At 40.6% G+C, this 20,909-nt stretch overlaps 1 protein-coding gene across 1 annotated transcript in view; it reads left to right on the forward strand.

Moving 5' to 3' along the window:
* LOC124392945 (neogenin) overlaps window positions 1-7,904 on the forward strand; it is a 148,834-nt gene extending 140,930 nt beyond the window's left edge. Inside the window, 9 exon segments of the mRNA XM_046860244.1 lie at window positions 1,184-1,378; window positions 1,882-1,977; window positions 3,311-3,546; window positions 4,267-4,405; window positions 6,418-6,525; window positions 6,625-6,819; window positions 6,927-6,959; window positions 7,064-7,129; window positions 7,762-7,904. Coding sequence (XP_046716200.1) covers window positions 1,184-1,378; window positions 1,882-1,977; window positions 3,311-3,546; window positions 4,267-4,405; window positions 6,418-6,525; window positions 6,625-6,819; window positions 6,927-6,959; window positions 7,064-7,129; window positions 7,762-7,904 — 1,211 coding nt within the window.
* The last annotated feature ends 13,005 nt before the right edge of the window (window positions 7,905-20,909 follow it).

Below are 20,909 nucleotides of genomic sequence, written 5' to 3' on the forward strand. Positions count from 1 at the left end.
CTTCAGGAAGAGGGAGATGAGTTCGTATAGTTTAGGGCGAGAAACTCACATGTGAGCAGACGTGGTAATGCACCAGTTGCACAGCTCCCGATGTGCACAGGACGATGTCTTTCAGCACCCTGACTTATAAGGTTCATGACTGTGCATGCAGCCTTGTGCTGCCATCTGTTGGCGTGTTATAAAACTAGTCTCGGAACTTTTTTAATGCCACCTCATACATCACAGGCCCCTTTCTGCATTTAGACGATGAGAGCTGAAGAACAGCTACGTCTCAGCACTGATTTATTCATACCTTTCTCTTAAACCTGTTCTGGTTTCATCCTGGGGTCATCAGGACTTTAGTGATGCTTGGGTTTAAATACAGAGACCGGGTGGCTTTGTGATCGTGTAGAGCCCTTGGCAGTTCTCCAGAAACTTGCATTTCACAAATCATGGCCAGTGCACTGACTGGGATTTTGTATATGTTCTCAAACACATTAACGTTCTTAGATTCTTCTCATGGTGTGGCTTGAACATAACTGGAAGAGCACACATGGCACACAGCCAGACCACAATTTGAGTGTTCCTGGGTCACAGAATATCAGGAGAACCAGCTCTTGGGAAATATATTTTTGTTGTTGTTTATTGTATAGTTGAAGGAATCATCTGCTATGAGCATTAGAAACTTGTAGCCCTGCTATGAAGTTTTCTCATCTAAAGGTAAATGCAGGTTTTGCAAAAAACTGGGACAACCCTGGTGTGTGGCCCACTGGAATGTAATATACGATACCGTTGATTGCTGAAACTATCAACTATCGGCAAAAATAGTTTTTCCGGCTTCCGGTCCACTTTCATTACGAGAGCAGCCTCTAGAGGTGAATCGCTGACACTACATGCTGTTTATTTTTACATGTGAAACTGCATGCTGCATGAAGAGCGCTATGTTATATTTAATGATTATAATTTATTCATTATATAATTTATTTATTAATGAATATAGCACATATTTTATGATCCAGTACGGTTTTAAATTTTTGTAATACTATTTTACATGGAGTGTTACTTTTGTTTGTTTTTATCCAGTATCTACTTTAAAAACTATCGTTTGATTAATCAGTTATCGGCAAGTACGATCCAACCTAGCTATCGGTATCGGTCAAATCGGTCGTCCTCAAGTACTGACCACTAATGTGTTTTATTCCAGAGTCTCAGGTACCTGGAGTGCCCAGTTCACTGCATGTGCGTCCGCTGGTGAACAGCATCGTAGTCAGTTGGACACCTCCAGAAAACCAGGACATCGTAGTGCGAGGATACAGCATTGGCTATGGTATAGGCAGTCCTCACTCACAGAGCATCAAAATGGACCACAAGCAACGCTACTACAGCATTGAAAACCTGGGTGAGCTCCGTTACTTTCACATTCTCTCATAGGCCATTGTCCTAATTAATTGTCCACATCTTTCAAGTGATAATCTGTTCGAAAAATTTTTTAAGTATTACATTTTATAGTAGTTTGACTGGGAAAGTGAATAATAAATGATAGACCATATGGACGAAGGTTTGCAGACATCTGACTATAAGATTCGTATGTACTTTTCGAACATCCCATTCCACATCGAGTCCCCGTTTGCTTATATAATAGCCTCCACTCTTCAAAGAAGATGTTCCACTAGATTTGGGGGTCCTTGTGGATATTTGCACAGTCACAAGGGCTTTAGTGATGTCAGGTACTGATATAGGACACGTGACGAAGCCTGGAGTGCAGCTAGCATTTTAATTCAACCCAAAGATGTTCCACTCGGATCTGTGCTGGCTTTGTGTACAGGTGTCCCAATTTTTTCTGTCCATATCTTGTATGTTCACATGCGACAGCGATTCATTTACTGCTCTCTGCCATGCTAGACCCAAGCTCGCACTACGTGATTACGCTGAAGGCCTTCAACAACATGGGCGAGGGAATACCTGTGTACGAGAGCGCCATCACCAGGCCTCAATCAGGTATATTGCAACACTCATCACACTTTTTTGCCTGCAAATGCTCGCACTTTTTAAGGTTTCGAGTAAATTGTGTTTGTGTTTGTTTGGAATACCAAAACTTTTCTTTGGGGTGCAGATACATTTCATGTCCATAGTAGAAATATTTGTAGCGTACACTTTCTATTTCTACTGTGTCAATGCAGCACCAGGTGCTCAGGAAAACCTCCTATAGTTTTGGGATCCCAGCAATTCCCTGTGCGTCAGTTGGATTGAAGTGCACGATTTTGTACGAGGACGATTCTCCTCCTTTCACTGCACTCCCCTGGCATCTCTCTCGTGCTTTCAGCCGATCGAGAGAAAAGCATCAAAGAGGCAGGAAGAGAGATCGCTCTTTCAGGAACCCCCCCGCTGACCTGTCATGGCTAACATCAGCACGTCTTAGACTTTTGTGAAGTCTGTAGGGACAGATGTGAGAGCATACCACATCAGCTAACCCTGACCTAGAAACTGCTAGTTGGCAGACAAACTTAGCTTTAAATGTTTGCGCATCTCCAGCTTGTGAGAGGATCAGAAACAGAAAGGCACACACACCGGGTCAATTTAATAGATGCGGTTTAATCCGGTGGTCCGCAACATTTTTTTTTTTTTTTTTATTTTCTGCACCTTTTCTGTATAACGTTCATATTCCTAATATATGTATAATATCGTTTATTTATTCATTTCATCGTTACATATAGACGTAGTCCCCGTGGTATGATTTTTTGATCTTACGGTAACGATACGAAGAAAATTAAAAATATATATTTTTGTTAGAACACTGCCATTGGCGAAAAATACAAATCTTTTTTTGTTTTTGTGTTTGTTTGTTTTTTTATAGCAAAAATACCCTGCAGACCGCAAAAGTCAATTAAATGAAAATAAAATAAAATAAAAATTAGAAGGTTTTATTCTTGGCCCAAAGCTAATCTTTCCAAAGCTTGGTACTGGTCTATGGCCCCTCGGTCAGGGACCCTTGGTTAATCTATAGTTCTCATTAAATCTTCAGTATCATGAAATACAGAGCCTGAAATAGAGATTATTTTTACGCTTCTGGTTAAGATTACCTGCATTTTCCTTTTAAATGTTATCCTGCTGTTGTGAATCAGTTTCTGTTCTTTGAGGATTGCTTGGCTCTAACAGTATCTCTCTTTTTCTCTTTGTCCTCCTGACATTGCATTCACACCCCAACCCATTTCCATGCCATCCTGCTACCTTCCTGTTTCCTCCCTCATTATGTTGCTTCTTATAATCCATTGCTTCATACTTTTTTTTTTTTTTTTTTACCTCATTTAAATACCATGTTTGCTGCTGCCAGATCCCATCGAGCCAGATATTGATTTATTTAAAATGTATCATCATACCCCTCACACCCCAGCACCCGAGCCTTCCCCAATGCTTCCCCCAGTGGGTGTGCAGGCCTCCGTTATCAGCCACGATGCCGTCAAAGTCTCCTGGGCCGATAACTCGCTGTCTAAGAATCAGAAGATCACAGACTCCAGATTTTACACCGTTCGCTGGAAGACCAACATACCAGCCAACACCAAGTATAAGGTACTACAGCGCAGACACACGGGAAAGGAAAACTCAAACGTGTCAAACGCTATACCAATCAGGCATAACATTATGAGCGGTGAAGTGAAAAACACTGATTATCTTTTCATCATGGGACCTGTTAGTGAGTGGGTATTATTAGGGAGCAAGTTAACATTTTGGCCATAAAGTTGGTGTGTGGATTTGAGCGAGTTTAACAACAACTAAATTGTGATGTCTAGACGACTGGGTCAAAGCATCTCCAAAACTGCAGCTCTTGTGGGGTTTCCCGGTCTGCAGTAACTATCAAAAGTGCTCCATGGAAGGAACAGTGGTGAACCGGTGACAGGGTCATGGGCGGTCGAGGCTCATTGATGCACGTGTTGCACAAAGGCTGGCGACCTGACGAGCTCCTGTAGCTCAAATTGCTGAAAAAGTTAAAGCTGTTGATGCTCGACAGGTCAGGAGTGTTTTGGCAGCAAAATGGGGACCAACACAATATTAGGCAGGTGGTCATAATGTAATGCCTGATTGGTGTAATTTTTTTTTTCGAAAGCTTACAGTGCCTCCAAGTGGGCAAGTGTTTAATCCCATTTAGGTGACAAAAATGTAGCGCTGAAGGCTGTTTATTGGAGTATCATCATAACAGCCATCATAGATACAAAACATGTTTTCGGTGTTATAGTATCTCAACATGATAACGAGGCTAACCTTGTTTCCATCTCTTGTATTTGTGCACAGGTCGCCAACACCACCACTCTAACATACACCGTGACGAACCTGAAGCCCAGCACACTGTACGAGTTCTCAGTCATGGTGACCAAGGGTCGGCGCAGCAGCACCTGGAGTATGACCGCTCACGGAACCACCTTGGAGACTCGTAAGAACTTCAACTAGGATTTGCAACCCGATGAATATAAGCAAACTCACTGTGTGTGTGTGTGTTTTCCTTTATTACACACACAGTGTACTAATGCAAATCAAGTGCTGTATCATGTATGTACACTTAATTGACAAAAGTATTGGGACACCTGACTTTTCCAGCCTTTTGTGGTTCTTCCCCAAACTGTTTCCACAAAGTTGGAGGCAGACAATTGTATAGGATGCCTTTGGATGTAGTAGCATTGCATGATCCATTCATATGAATTAGGAGAACCAAACCTGTTCCAGCTAGACATGTGAGCTTCATGAAAATATGCTTTACATCAAGTCAAGAAGCTTCTATTGTTATTTCAACCGTATATGCTGACGCAGTACACAGCGAAATGAGACAACGTTCCTCCAGAACCCTGGTGCTACATACAACAACATAACAGAAAACACAGGGCTAAGGACTAGTAAGTGTCCTCGCCACATAAAGTGCATAAAGTGTGCAAGACAAGACAGTGCAAAGACAACACAAGATGGTGTAGGAAATATACACAAAACGCAAAATAGCTCCTCCAGTAAACCTGCTGTATATTACACTATATTAGTATATTAGAACTGAGTACAGGAGTGTACCTTATGAGACTTTCTTTCGGCTTCTCCCATTAGGGGTCGCCACATCGGATCATCCGTATTCATGATTCACATGTTCCATTTGGCTTTTACCCTGGATGCCCTTCCTAAAGCAACCCTCCCCATTTATCCGGGCTTGGGACCAGCACTAAGAGTGCACTGGCTTGTGCAACCCTAATGGCTGGGGGCGGTGAGAGCGCCGCATCCTAACCACAAGACCACCAGGGAACCATAAAGGAGTGTACCTTATGATTAAACATAATGTAAACAAAAGGGTTTGTGAAAAACACCAGTAGCAGCAGTCAAAAAGATGTGCAAAAAACCAGCATGTAAAACAGATAGAAATAATGAAGTGATGTAATATGGGTGGTGCTGAAGACATGGATGTGTGAAGTGTGTATGAGTGTGTGTTGTACAGATCAGTTACACAGTTTAGTCACACAGTTCAGTGTGTGTGTGCGAGAGTGTAAGTTCAGTTCTGTGTTGAGAAGCCTGATAGCTTGAGGGAAGAAACTGTGTGTGTGTGTGAGGGGTGTGTGGGGTCGTCCACAATGCTGTTGACTTTGCTACATGGTTTGGAGTGGAAGATTTCATGCTCTGACCTCAACCTTATTAAACACCTTTGGGATGAATTGGAACGCTGGCTGTACCCCAGGCCTCCGAACCTCACCTACATCAGGAAAGGAAAGGTGCTTTATACTTAGCACATCTACTTTACAGCACAATGAAATTCTTCCTTCGCATATCCTAGCGATGTTATGAAGCTGGGGGCCCAAGAGTGGCAGCTTGACCATACCGTGGCTTATACCCAGATCCTTAACCACTAAGCTGCCGTCCTTTTTCTTCTTCTTTCGGCTGCTCCCATTAGGGGTCGCCACAGCGGATCATCCGTCTCCATACCCCCTGTCCTCTACATCTGCCTCTTTCAAACCAACTACCTGCATGTCTTCCCTCACCACATCCATAAACCTCCTCCTTGGCCTTCCTCTTTTCCTCCTTCCTGGTGGCTCCATCCTCACCACTGAGCTGCCATGTTTCCACAAAATCTAATACTCCATAGTCCATGATCCGACCTGCCGATTAGCTAACCTGATGGGCAGCAATCCAACCATCTTGTCTTTACTTCACTTTACTAATGCCCTTTTTGCTGAATGAGCACAAATCTCCACAAGCAAATCGTATGGAACATCTTCCCAGAAGAGTGGTGTTTATTATAACAGAAATGTTCAAAAAGCACATACAAATCTTACGGTCAGGTGTCCACAGACTTTTGTCCCTAGAGTGTATTTTAGTCAAAATGTCACTGTTTAAAAAAAATATATGATCACCCTAATTGAACGGCTGATGAAGGCTGAGCCGGAGTCGTTCAGTTACAGATTTCCATCTTTTCAGTTCCCACGTCGGCACCCAAAGACGTCACGGTGGTGAGTAAAGAAGGTCGTCCACGCACCATCAACATCAACTGGCAGCCGCCATCGGAGGCCAATGGCAAAATGACAGGTAGCGCAATACTGCAAGAACAAATCTGAACGCCACAGATACGCCATCGAGCGCTTCATCATGAACGTTTAAATTTTGGTTCTCCACCTCTTACTCCAGGCTACATCATTTACTACAGTACGGATGCCAATGCCGAGGTACACGACTGGGTCGTGGAACCGGTGATGGGGAACAGACTGACCCACCAGATCCAGGAGCTCACTTTAGACACGACGTATTACTTTAAAATCCAGGCACGCAACTCGAAAGGCATGGGGCCGCTTTCGGACGCCGTGCACTTCCGCACGCCCAAAGGTATAACCCATGAGATACGTCTTTTTTTTATATTTCACCAATTGTTGAATTATTGCTACACATTTTCTCATTTCATCTCCCTGGATTTTTTTTTCCGATTTCTGCAGCTGAGCCCTCCGACAAAATGTCTAGTGATCAAGGTAACTGTTTTTTTTTTGTTTTGTTTAGTTTTTTTACTCGTGTGTGTTTGTTCATCTCGCTTTCTTTTTGCTCTTGAACCTCAACTCTTTAACATTGATGTCAGTAGGCTTTCAGGGGAAGCCGGGTGGACGTTCTCCTGCTCCAGATCACGGATTTGGATCCTCGTTAGGTAAATGTACTGTACATTTACTCTCTCTCCTCTCTCTCTCTCTCTCTCTCTCTCTCTCTCTCTCTCTCACACACACACACACACACACACACACACACACACACACACACACTTATTCATTCACTCATACTCTCACACACTTTATTCAATTCATTCATCTCCTTTTCTCATCTTTCCTCGATTCTCATTTTCTTTTGAAACACACACACAAACACACACACACACACACACACACACACACACATTCATTCTTTCACACAATCTCTCTCTCTCTCCTCTCTCTCTCTCTCTCTCACACACACACACAACACACACACACACACATTCATTCTTTCACACAATCTCTCTCTCTCTCTCTCTCTCTCTCTCTCTCTCTCTCACACACACACGAACACACACACACACACACACACACACACACACACACACACACACACACACACACCCACAATCCTCTCTCTCTCTCTCTCTCTCTCTCTCTCTCTCTCTGTCTTCAAAGTTTTTTTTCTTTACACACTCCTTCCACTCTCTCTGTCCTGGTCTTTCTTTCAAAACACACACTCACACTCTTTCTCTTTGTCTTCCACAGTGTGTTCTCTCACTCACACTACATCTTTCTCTCTCTTTCCCAGACAAGCCAGGAATCACAGGCAGTCAGGAGAACCAAATCCTGGTGATCATCATCATCGTTTCTGTGGGAGTGTTCACCATCATCACCGTGGTAGTGGGCGCAGTCCTGTGTACATGCCACTCCAACTCCCATCAGAAAAAGTAAGGGTTTACACCCTTTCTCCACACATCAATGTGAGACATACACGTGAGACATACACGTCAAGTCTGTTTCTTTCTCCTCTACAGGAAACGTGCTGCCAGTAAGTCCACCAGTGCTTCTCACAAGTATAAAAGCACCTCTAAAGACCTGAAGCCTCCGGACTTGTGGATCCATCACGAGCGGGTGGAAATGAAGTCTATCGATAAATCTCCGGAGCCGAACGTGGTGATGACGGAGACGCCCATCCCCCGCAGCACCCACGAGTCGGCCAGTGGCGAGACGGCGCACCAAAGACAAAACACATACCGAGGTTTCACATACAATACTATAGTTTGGAACAGAATTGTTTTAACTTCTTAATTATATCACATTGCTGTGATTGAGACGTGTTTTGAATTGGATGAAACGTGTTCTCAGGTCACGAGATTGAGGAAAGCGTGTCTACTCTAGCCGGAAGAAGAGGAATGAGACCCAAAATAATGATGCCTTTCGACTCCCCGCCTCCACAACGTGAGCTTTTAGAAATCTCTAACCTGAACATGTATAGGATGTTTAAGATTAATAAGGAGTCCTCTGTCTTGCAACTCATCCAATCAACGATTTGTCATTTTTCTTTCATCTAACCAGTGTGTAAAAATGTCTCGTTCCGCTTTACATACTGGTTTGTCTTTATTTGTCTTTAATTACACATCATTTGCCTTGCACATTCTCAGCTGTTATTAGCGCACATCCCATCCACTCTCTTGACCACCTTCATCATCACCATCATCATCACTATCATCCTCCACCGCGTGGTTACCTCCATCACCAGATCAGCCTGAGGGCTCCCGCCACGCCCTCTTTCTCGGGCCCTTATCTAGACAGACCTTCTTCATCAGGTGAAGCACACACGTGTATAGGACTCGGGTAAAAGGAATTCATATATACAGTGCATTCGGAAAGTATTCGGACCCCCTTCACTGTTTTTTGTTTTTTTTAATGTTGCAGCAGTGGTGGACAATAGTGAAGTAAATATTTTTTTTTACTGTACTTAAGAAGCTTTTTTGCGTATTTGTACTTTTTTTTTATAATATCCATTTGGGGAGACTTTAACTTCACTACATTTTAAACTCAGTGTTTGACTCATAAATATCATTCTATTAATAGATCAGAGTGCTTCAAGTAATATTATACTACAACTGAATGAACAGAGTTTATCTCTATTTCAACTCAACCTCATGGTTTGGTATCCACCACTGTGTTGTAACCTGATGCTATTAATCTACACACAGGACCCCATAACGACAAAGTTCTAGAAATGTCTGTAAACTTTTTTTAGAATGAACAAAACTATTATATCACGTGCGTAAGTGTTCAGAAATGTTATGATGCTTTTGATATGATTGATATGCTTTGCACACTTCGATTTGGGTATACCCCCCTGCGAGTTCAGCCCCTATGGTACATTAGTGAATTCATCTAGACCAGGGGTCACCAACCTTTTGAAACTAAGAGCTACTTCTTGGGTACCAATTAATGTGAGGGTCTACCAGTTTAATACACACTTCTGAAATAACAAATTTGCTCAATTTACCTTTAATTATATGTTATTATTAATAATTAATGATATTTATCTATAGCTAGTCATCTATATTTGAATATTTTCATTTTCAAATTCACACCAATGCAAGTATGATTTAAAAAAAGAATAGCAACAAAAAAGATTAGATGCAGCTCACTGATTTTTAGAAACGTCTCATGTGGTCCACCATGTTGGTGACCCCTGATCTAGACATTACGCCAGTATGTTGGTTCCTTTTTTATGCAAACTCGAGAAAATTTTAAGTTATGGACATAAATGCTTTATTTATCCCTTAAAATGAAAAAGTGAGTTTTGTGTTCTACAATGTATTGTTAGACTTCAATCAATATTTGAGAAATTGAGAAACCCAGTCTGAGAGGATAAAGGGGGTCTTAATACTTTCTGAATGCACTGTAAATTATATCTGTAGGTTCTAGTTATAGACACTCTATAGGTATACACAGTTTTATAGTTCTTATTTTTTAAGAGGTTTCTAGTTCAGATCCCTTCCTGATATAGAAACACTTCGGTGTATAGCTCCATCTATAGAACTTTATTTATTTATGAATTGATGAACAAATAGATTTGATATTTGTGTGAAGACCTATTCAACAAAACACAACAGAAAGTTGAAACAGAGAGTTTTCCAAGGTTTGAACAGCACATTTCAAAAGACATTTTTCTAATTTGAACAATAAAATGTAACTATACAGAGCAAGTAGATCCATTATATGGACACAAAAGTGTGTGGACACCTGAACATAAGATGTGTGTGCGCTTTTCAAACATCCCATTCCATATTTAGTCCCTTGTTTGCTTTTCTAATAACCGCCACTCCTCTTGGAAGATGTTTCACTGGGTTTTGGAGTGTGCTTGTAGAGATTTGTGCTCGTTCAACCACAAGGGTGTCAGTAAAGTCATGCTACTGATGTAGGTGAGGTGAGGAGGCAAGTCAGTATTCCAGTTTATCCCAATGGTGTTCAATAGGGTTGAGGTCAAAGCTCTATAGCAGGAGATCTTCCACTCCATGTAAAGCATATCTTCATTGTCAACTGGTTTGGGACTCCTAGTTGAAGTGAAGGTAAAATTTCATGCTACTGCATGACTTTTTATACAGTTGTGCACCTCCAACTAAGTGGTAACAGTTTGGTGAAGAACCACATATGACAGGAAAAGATGGGTGTCCCAATATATTTGTCCATATAGTGTCACCATATTTTTTAATTTTTGGCGCTCATGTGTGTGTGTGTGTGTGTGTGTGTGTGTGTGTGTGTGTGTGTGTGTGTGTGTGTGTGTGTGCAGAATCTATAAGGACTCCTGGTTCCGAGCTGCCGGTGGCCTCCAGCACAGTTGACCTGCAGCACACAGAGGTGCTGATTAAAGAGGATGAGGCACACTGCTATAAACCTCCCACGGCCGGCGTCCACCCCACGCATCCCATGAAGAGCTTTACTGTCCCCACTGTCACCGTGTCAACTCACAGCACACCCACTTCTGCCCTGCCCTGCACCGTCCTCATGCCCCCACCAGGTCTGCCCTTAAGTACACACTCATATTAGCTGTTGAAGAGATCAATGTCTGCTAACTGCACCTCAGGGACAGGCTTTTATATCATTGTTCCTATCTGTTTCAGTTCCCGGTGTGAAGACAGCATGTATTGGCACCCTGAGCAGAGTGCGCGCCCCAATGGCTGTCACTGTTCCCAACGCTCCCGACCAATCAGAAACCAGCAAGATGCTGCCACCGAAAGAGTCTGTAAGTCCATCTTTCTCCTCCACTTTAAGTGTGCTTACTTTATTCATTTATAAGCAGCGGTGGATGAAGTACACAAACCGTGTAGTTGAGTTAAAGTAAAGATACTTGAGTAAAAGTACAAAAGTATTTGCCTTTGAATGTATTTAAGTGTCCAGTATACTATGATTTATTATGGCTATAATGTTTTATCATTTTGTCACAAGATTCTTTGCTTAATCAAATGAAAAGACTATTCAGTCTATTAATAGAATGATATTAATGAGTCAAAAACTGATATTTATTCAAATTATAAAAAAAAAAATTTTTGTGGCGAGTTCGAGTCAGAAGTTTCTTCTATCATTTATTCCTCTCAAAATGTTCTGCTTGCTGTTGAACTGATGCTGAACTGTATGTTCATGTGACAAGTAGATACACAGAGCGCCAATCAAAATGAGTTCAAAACAGGGCACGAGCTCGACCCCTATTTAACAGATTGCTCCAGGAGTGATTTCATGTGCAAAATGTAGTCGAGTAAAAAGTCAAATATTTGACTTTGAAATGTAGTGAAGTAAAAGTCTCCCCAAATGGAAATAATTCAGTAAAGTACAGAAAAAAAAAAATACAGTATATTTTATACTTTTACAGTATATTTACAGTGCACCCCTCACAGTTCAGCAAACATTGTAGTGTAACTTCTCAAGGGACAATACCATAAAAATGAAACTTGGATATATTTTAGAGTAATCAATGTGCAGCTGGTATAGCAGTACAGATTTACCGTCCTCTGAAAAATAACTCAACATACAACCATTATTGTGTAAATATCTGGCAACAAAAGTGAGTACCGCTATAGAAGCTGCCTGAGGTTGCTGAAATGTGAGGAGTGCACTTACTTTTGTGAGATACTGTACTTCATTACTGATCACCACTGCTAATAAGCCTTGATAAATCACTTAATTTATTGTTAAAATGCTGAAACTATTTCTAAAATTTTTTCTTTTTTCTTTTTTTTTTTTTTTACATGGATTTGCTGCTTGGCTTAATTCAAACGTACTAAACCCATAATAACCACTAAATGTGTATAAATGAATGACCAAACAAAATTTCATGTATTAATCCGAAACTCCATCAACACTCAATGTATGTGTGTGTGTGTGTGTGTATGTGTTTTATTTACACCTCAGTTTCATTAATACATGTCCAGATTTTTTGTCCTTTTCCCCTGCTCTCATATCTACCCTCAACATCCTTCATTACTCGGGCTCTCGCATGTCTCTTTTTCGTTCCCTCTCATTCTGCGTTCATTGCTGTGGCCATAACTCTAACCCCGACGCTCCCTTGCATGCCTCTCTCTCTCTCTCTAAGGCCTACAGGACAGATGAGCTATCAGAGGAGATGGCACATCTGGAGGGGTTGATGAAAGACCTGAACGCCATCACGACCGCCTGAACGCGTTAACGCACCATCTACTGCGAGAAAAGTCAAGGAAAAGTTTTGAGAAAGCACACGTTGTTTTCTCGGCGGCGGAGGAGGAGGACACGCTTCAGATACTCGCTCCAGAGTTTGTTTCGGATCAGCCTCTGAGGTAAACATTCGAAAAGGAAACATCGTGGAGATATTTTTTAAGTGCATTTCTTTGTATACAGAAATTCATACACTCCATTCACAAGACCTGGATTTACACAAACTCCATTCAAAGTCATCCTTACTCGTAAAAGGGAACACGTGTTTGGTTTTTTTCTTATAGTTTGGACGTCACCTTTTGGGTTGAACCTGCCGTCTGGGTTTAAACTCTTCATTAAAGAACAAATTTCCTCCGACCAGAGAGAGAATGCGGATGTGCATTAATTTTTCCCGAGGGAGATTCGAAGCATGAAACTCTACATATGCATTGTAAATTGTAAAACATAAAGAATGTGTGTGAATATGTACATTTGGATGTAAAAGTTATTTTTGCTACTGAAAGGAAAAAAAAAAACTCCTGCTGAAGTCTACAGTGCTGTAGTTCACATGCTAAAAGGAGACATGACACATGACCTTGAGGTTTTTTGGGTTGTTTTTTTTGCAAGAGTATCAACTTTTAAAACACACTCAAGGGCGTCCCTGCAACGCAGCACAAACGGAATCAAGATGTCAGTAGGTTTTATGTGATTGAGCAGTTGAGTGACACCAATTTTCTCCTTTCTACATTTCCAAAAGACATTTTTTTTTAATATTGTGTTTGTTTCATATATATATATATACAGTACAGACCAAAAGTTTGGACACACCTTCTCATTCAAAGAGTTTTCTTTATTTTCCTGACTATGCAAATTGTAGATTCACACTGAAGGCATCAAAACTATGAATTAACACATGTGGAATTATATATGGAATTATATACATAACAAAAAAGTGTGAAACAACTGAAAAATGTCATATTCTAGGTTCTTCAAAGTAGCCACCTTTTGCTTTGATTACTGCTTTGCACACTCTTGGCATTCTCTTGATGAGCTTCAAGAGGTAGTCACCTGAAATGGTCTTCCAACAGTCTTGAAGGAATTCCCCGAGAGATGCCTGGCACTTGTTGGCCCTTTTGCCTTCACTCTGCGGTCCAGCTCACCCCTAAACCATCTCGATTGGGTTCAGGTCCGGTGACTGTGGAGGCCAGGTCATCTGGCACAGCACCCTATCACTCTCCTTCTTGGTCAAATAGCCCTTGATGCCTTCAGTGTGAATCTACAATTTTCATAGTCATGAAAATAAAGAAAACTCTGAATGAGAAGGTGTGTCCAAACTTTCGGTCTGTGCTGTATATGAAGAAAATTGATTTGTAAAGTATGTTTTTCTCACTCCATCACTTCTCCTAGCAACAGAACACAAGAACTCTGTGAGATGCATTTCCATGTACATTGTGTCATAAAGATGAACGTTAACGTGACTGCTAACGAATAAAGTGTTTGTAAGGCGTGTTTTACGAACGTTCCGAACAGGAAACGTTCGAACTGTTGAAATGTTTTTTTTTTTTTTTTGCCGAACCATAAAAACTTCATTTGCACATTTTCTATGGAGTTTCAAAAGGAAATACTGATGTCATGTATAAAAAAAAAAAAAAAAAAAGAACCTATTTTGTGTAATAACAGAGGGGTTTTTCTGAATTCAGTTGTTTTGAGTTGATCTTGTACTACAAGCTCATTACTGCTTATTTTTTGATGTTGTATAATGATGTGTTGGTCCCAGTGGAAAATATGTTGTTTCAGAGAAAAAAAAATATATAAATTTTTGTAAATCATCTTTAATTCTAAAAAGTGTTGCGTTGCTTTTTCAGAACGTGTGTACGGTCACCTAATGTTCTATGGTTTTTGAGAGACACATGCATGTTCCTTTTGGTTTTATCCAGCAATGTCAATTAAGATCTACTTTGACTAAACAAACCTGTAAATGTCCAGATGTTCCACTTTATTTTCTTTGCAAAATCCTTCCTTTAGCATGAACAGCAGCTTTACACACTCTCGGCATCCGGGCATTTCGTTACTCCAAACATTCAGCTGAAATACTTTGCCGTGCCTCTTGCAAAAAATGTGTTCTACACTAGTTGGAGACCTTGCAATCCAGTTCTTCTGAGTAGTTCTCCAGACGACTCTCTTAAGAACACTTCCAGAACTTGGACTTACAAGAAGACGATGAGTCGAAGTGCATGGTAAAGACGGTTCATAAGACCCACAGTCCAGGCAGAGTTTCAAGGTGTTGAAGTATGGAAATGGTTGCCATGTTGGTTCATTTCACCCGGATTAAGTCTCCTTGGTATCAGTACTTTACTCCGCTATTTATTTTTCAGACAACTTTTTACTTTTACACATTAAATTTTTACACAAATATCTGTACTTTCTACTTCTTACATTTTTTTAAAACAGACTCGCTACTTTAGTTTTAATCCATTGATTTGGTAAAATATTTTATTTTTATTTTCACTGTGTGCCAATTTCAACAGAACAACCGATTTCCTGTCATTGCGTGTCTTTTTCAATCCACTGGTGTATAAAGTCCTGTCTCTCACTCACCACAGATGTAGACTAGTTTATGGAGCTAAGAATCAGCAGGCAGAAGGCAGTGAGAAGTTTAGGGTTAATGTGGATGAGACAGAGGGAGTCAGTAAAGTAAACATGACTGAGAACAGACACATTCCTGATCATCATCATCTTTTCTCTGCTTGTGTTCTATACGTGGATCTTCAGGATGGACACATTCATTAGGTAACAACATTTTTAATTTGTTTTGTATTTTATATATATATATATATATATATATATATATATATATATATATATATATAATATACAGTGAGGAAAATAAGTATTTGAACACCCTGCTATTTTGCAAGTTCTCCCACTTAGAAATCATGGAGGGGTCTGAAATTGTCATCGTAGGTGCATGTCCACTGTGAGAGACATAATCTAAAAAAAATCACAATGTATGATTTTTTAACTATTTATTTGTATGATACAGCTGCAAATAAGTATTTAAACACCTGAGAAAGTCAATGTTAATATTTGGTACAGTAGCCTTTGTTTGCAATTACAGAGGTCAAACGTTTCCTGTAGTTTTTCACCAGGTTTGCACACACTGCAGGAGGGATTTTGGCCCACTCCTCCACACAGATCTTCTCTAGATCAGTCAGGTTTCTGGCCTGTCGCTGAGAAACACGGAGTTTGAGCTCCCTCCAAAGATTCTCTATTGGGTTTAGGTCTGGAGACTGGCTAGGCCAAGCCAGAACCTTGATATGCTTCTTACAGAGCCACCCCTTGGTTATCCTGGCTGTGTGCTTCGGGTCATGGTCATGTTGGAAGACCCAGCCTCGACCCATCTTCAATGCTCTAACTGAGGGAAGGAGGTTGTTCCCCAAAACCTCGCAATACATGGCCCTGGTCATCCTCTCTTTAATACAGTGCAGTCGCCCTGTCCCATGTGCAGAAAAACACCCCCAAAGCATGATGCTACCACCCCCATGCTTCACAGTAGGGATGGTGTTCTTGGGATGGTACTCATCATTCTTCTTCCTCCAAACACGTTTAGTGGAATTATGACCCAAAAGTTCTATTTTGGTCTCATCTGACCACATGACTTTCTCCCATGACTCCTCTGGATCATCCAAATCCAGACGTGCCTGGACATGTGCTGGTTTAAGCAGGGGAACCTTCCGTGCCATGCATGATTTCAAACCATGACGTCTTAGTGTATTACCAACAGTTACCTTGGAAACGGTGGTCCCAACTCTTTTCAGGTCATTGACCAGCTCCTCTCGTGTAGTTCTGGGCTGATTTCTCACCTTCCTTAGGATCATTTAGACCCCACGAGGTGAGATCTTGCATGGAGCCCCAGTCCGAGGGCGATTGACAGTCATGTTTAGCTTCTTCCATTTTCTAATGATTGCTTCAACAGTGGACCTTTTTTCACCAAGCTGCTTGGCAGTTTCCCCGTAGCCCTTTCCAGCCTTGTGGAGGTGTACAATTTTGTCTCTAGTGTTTTTGGACAGCTCTTTGGTCTTGGCCATGTTAGTAGTTGGATTCTTACTGATTGTATGGGGTGGACAGGTGTCTTTATGCAGCTAACGACCTCAAACAGGTGCATCTAATTTAGGATAATAAATGTAGTGGAGGTGGACATTTTAAAGGCAGACTAACAGGTCTTTGAGGGTCAGAATTCTAGCTGATAGACAGGTGTTCAAATACTTATTTGCAGCTGTATCATACAAATAAATAGTTTAAAAATCATATATTGTGATTTTTTTTTTTAGATTATGTCTCTCACAGTGGACATGCACCTTCAATGACAATTTCAGACCCCTCCATGATTTCTAAGTGGGAGAACTTGCAAAATAGCAGGGTGTTCAAATACTTATTTTCCTCACTGTATATGTGTGTATATGTATATTTGGCTGTCAAAATGAAAATTATTTTAAACGGCACAAAATTTAATCAATTAATCAATTCAGCGCACATTTCTGTTTCACCAAATGTAAATACATAAATAAATAACTAAATAAAAAAGAGGCAAAATTAAAACCTTTGGCAAAAAATGAATTTATCCATGACGTCCTTTCTTTACTTAGATATAAAATAAAGAAATAAACTACAGATAAAAATATTTTTTATCAGTAAACCTTTGTTTTATACATAAGAGCCAAACCATTTAGTGCTTTATAAGTACATATATATCACATGCTGTAAATATGATACATGTTTAACACCTCCAAGCTGCCAGTTTTGGGCACCTGAGCAAGCCCTTAACTCACTACTGATCATTTAGTAAATGAGATCATTAAGAGTCGCTCGGGATAAACACTTCCAACAGGAAGTGGCTATATCTCGCTATATTTGTCTCTCTATTTTCTCTGTCTAATTGTCTCTGTGTCTCTTTTAGCAAATGTCTCTGTCTCACTGTATATGTCTCTCTCTTGCTGTCTCTCTATTTGTTTCTCACTCTTTCTAAAGCTGTGTCTGTGTCTCTTTGTCTTTGTCTCTGTCTTTCCTGCTTATTTACATGTCTAACAAAGTTTTGAGTTTTGAAAGTAATGCCATTAGCGATCTATGATGAAAGACTTTCCTGGTTCGATTCTTACCTCTAGTTTCATATTGAACATTATAAGAAGTTTTTAAAAACAGAACAATGAAAGGTCTTTGAAATTGGTTGCTGGTAAATCATGGTATATCAGTGGTGCAGGTGTTGGAGATGTGGTTCTTGTACCTGAGTCACTTCTCATAGACTTCGAGTAACTGAGAGAATGAACAGGAAGGAGAAGTTTTGACCCTCTACCATCATGATCTAAGAGAAAACAGTGGTCTCTTAACTATAGAAAACCAAGAGAACCAACACATTGTTTGCCACCCCTATGGTAGTGTAGTGGTTAGTGATACGGTCTCTGCTATCTGACTCACCCGGTTCAATTCCTACCGCTTAATTTTTCTTTAAATTGTTTAAAAAGTTTTATTAAAGAACTATAAAAGGTACTAAAATTCAGGTTCTTGCAGGAGATCCTGTGGCTCAATTGGAAGAGCTTTGCCTCTGGGTTGAGAGGTTGCCGGTTCAAACCCCGGCCAGGGCTCGAAGTTAAAAGTGTGGAAGGTGTCAGGAATGGCTGGGTTGAAGGTTGGATGTGGACGGTTTCGGAGGGTGTATCCTGAAGCAGGGGGGCAATATCCGGGCATCTGCCCCCCCAGTGTCTGAGAAGCTGAAAACAAGGTGTTATGAAGCAAAAACGTCCAAAAAAGTGTTGACTTAGTTTTGCATATATAGTGAAAAATTCTGCCAAAAAACCTATCACCCTCACTTTTTCTGAGGCTGTGAAGCAGCAGGTCTTCACAGCCTTTGTTCACAGTCAACCAGCCCATTGCTCACCACAGACTGCTTTCCACACAGCTTAACCAGTGTGGGCACAAGCCAGATTCGAACCAGCAACCTCTGAGCTCAGAGGCAAGGCTTTTACCACAAAGCCATCAAGTCCCACAACACACCTTCTTTTTTTGGGGGGTTTATCCTTCGTTTCATGCTTCAAAACAAGAAATTCAGACCAGACAGAAACACAGAAAGCAGGATTCGAACCCTGAACCCCACCAACAGCAAAATACCAGTCTTAACCCACTGAACCATCGGGAAGGACCGGCTGCGACGATTGTTTAGAGCAGGTCTATCTTTTCTTTCAAACCATCACCACAAGAATATAATGCAAAAGACAGACGTAGGAAGTAAACCCATATTGTGACTAGCAGGGACAAAGCAGGATTCAAACCCTGAGTCACACCATTAGCAAGGCACCAGCATTAACCCAATGAACCATCAGGAAGGACAAGTTGGAAAGCTTGTTTAAAGCAGGTCTATCTTTCTTTTTAACCCATCAAAACAAGAACATGAAGATGTAGGAATCAGGAATTTAACCTACCTCATGACTAGCAGACAGAAAGCACCACAGAAAGGTTTGAACCCTGACCACCAACATTAGCAAAGTACCAGCCTTAACCCACTAAGCCATCAGAAAAAACAGGATGGGAAGCTTGATTAGAGCAGGTCTATCATTCTTTTCAAACCATCAACACAAGAACTTAACACTAAAGAAAGATGTAGGAAGCGAATACAGATGTAAGTAGCACAAGTTGAACCCACATTGTAAATAACAGGAAGAAAGCAGGATTCAAACCCTAATCCTCACCATCAAGTCAAGTCAAGTCAAGAGGCTTTTATTGTCATTTTTATTATACACAGTGGTACACATTACACAGTAAAAACGAGACAACGTTCCTCCGGAACCCTGGTGCTACATTAAACAACATCAAGCTACATAAAGTGCATCGAGTGCAACCTAGTGCAAACAGTGCAGACAAAAAACAGTACTGACAGACGGTGCAGACAGAAAACACAAGACAAGACACAAAACCTGAGATAGCGCCAACTAGTAAACCTACTGTATACTCTGAATATACAGTACTGTATGAAGAAACTGTAAAAACTATACCCGGGAGTCAATATAAACAGACACAATGTAGTGCAAAAAACAGCAGCAGTCAAGAGGTGCAAAAGACAGCATGTAAACAGTATAGTATGATAACAGTATAGTGTAATAAGAAACAGTAAAGGTGCAAAAAAACAGCATGTAAACAGTGTAGTACAGTAGAGTATAAATAATAATAAATAAATGATGGTGGAATGGGCTGAGATGAGTAATGAGTGTGTGTCGAGTGTTAAGTCTAGGACTTTAGCGAGGCACCAGCCTTAACCCATTGAACCATGGAAGAGATCAGACTGGGAAGCATGTTTAGATGAGGCACAAGCCTTAACCCACTGAGCTACCACTGAAGTGCCTTTTTTTTGGTGCCGTTATCTTCCATTAAAGACCAGGAAATCAAGAAATTAATCCAACACAGAAAGGACAGAATTGAAATGTTTTCAGAGTGGACAAGGTCCAGAAGTTTTATTTACCAACACAGCAACCAGGAATCAAACTCAAACTCATTCTTGTGGGGACCCTGACATTAACCCACTAGGCTATCACATCCATCCATCCATCCATCCATCCATCCATCCATCTATCTATCTATCTATCTATCTATCTATCTATCTATCTATCTATCTATCTATCTATCTATCTATCTATCTATCTATCTATCTATCTATCTATCTATCTAATCATGATGTGAGATCCAGTTAACAGTTAAAACAGGTAGAAGTAATAACTACTTTTTACTTAAGTACATGTCAGAGCCAAGACTTCTTTACTTTCACTTGAGTAAAAAAGTATAATCAGTACTTCAACTTTTACCCGAGTATTTTAAAACATGAGTATCTGTACTTCTACTTAAGTAAAGGATGTGTGTACTTTTGCCACCTCAAAGTGCATGGTGAAGACGGTTTAAAAGAGCTGCAGTCCAGGCAGAGTTGCAAGGTGTTGAAGTATGGGAATGGTTGCCATGTTGGTTCATTACACCCGGATTAAGTCTCCAACCTTCCATGCCCCAAAACAATCCCAAACCATTAAGCAGAATTTCTTCATTTAAAGGCAAAAACTCCACAAAACTTTCTTCCACTCATTCACTGTACAACTATTTTTCTTTTTCCGTTTATTGCATTTAAACAAAAGGAACACACGTCTCTCAAAAACCACAAAGGACTACGTTTTGAACGTTTGACAGGTTCATATATTTGGCATGCTCATTTTCAACAATTCGACAAAGAGGAGGCATAAA

This window comes from Silurus meridionalis, chromosome 10, assembly GCF_014805685.1.
Source record: "Silurus meridionalis isolate SWU-2019-XX chromosome 10, ASM1480568v1, whole genome shotgun sequence".
Classification (NCBI taxonomy): Eukaryota; Metazoa; Chordata; class Actinopteri; order Siluriformes; family Siluridae; genus Silurus; species Silurus meridionalis.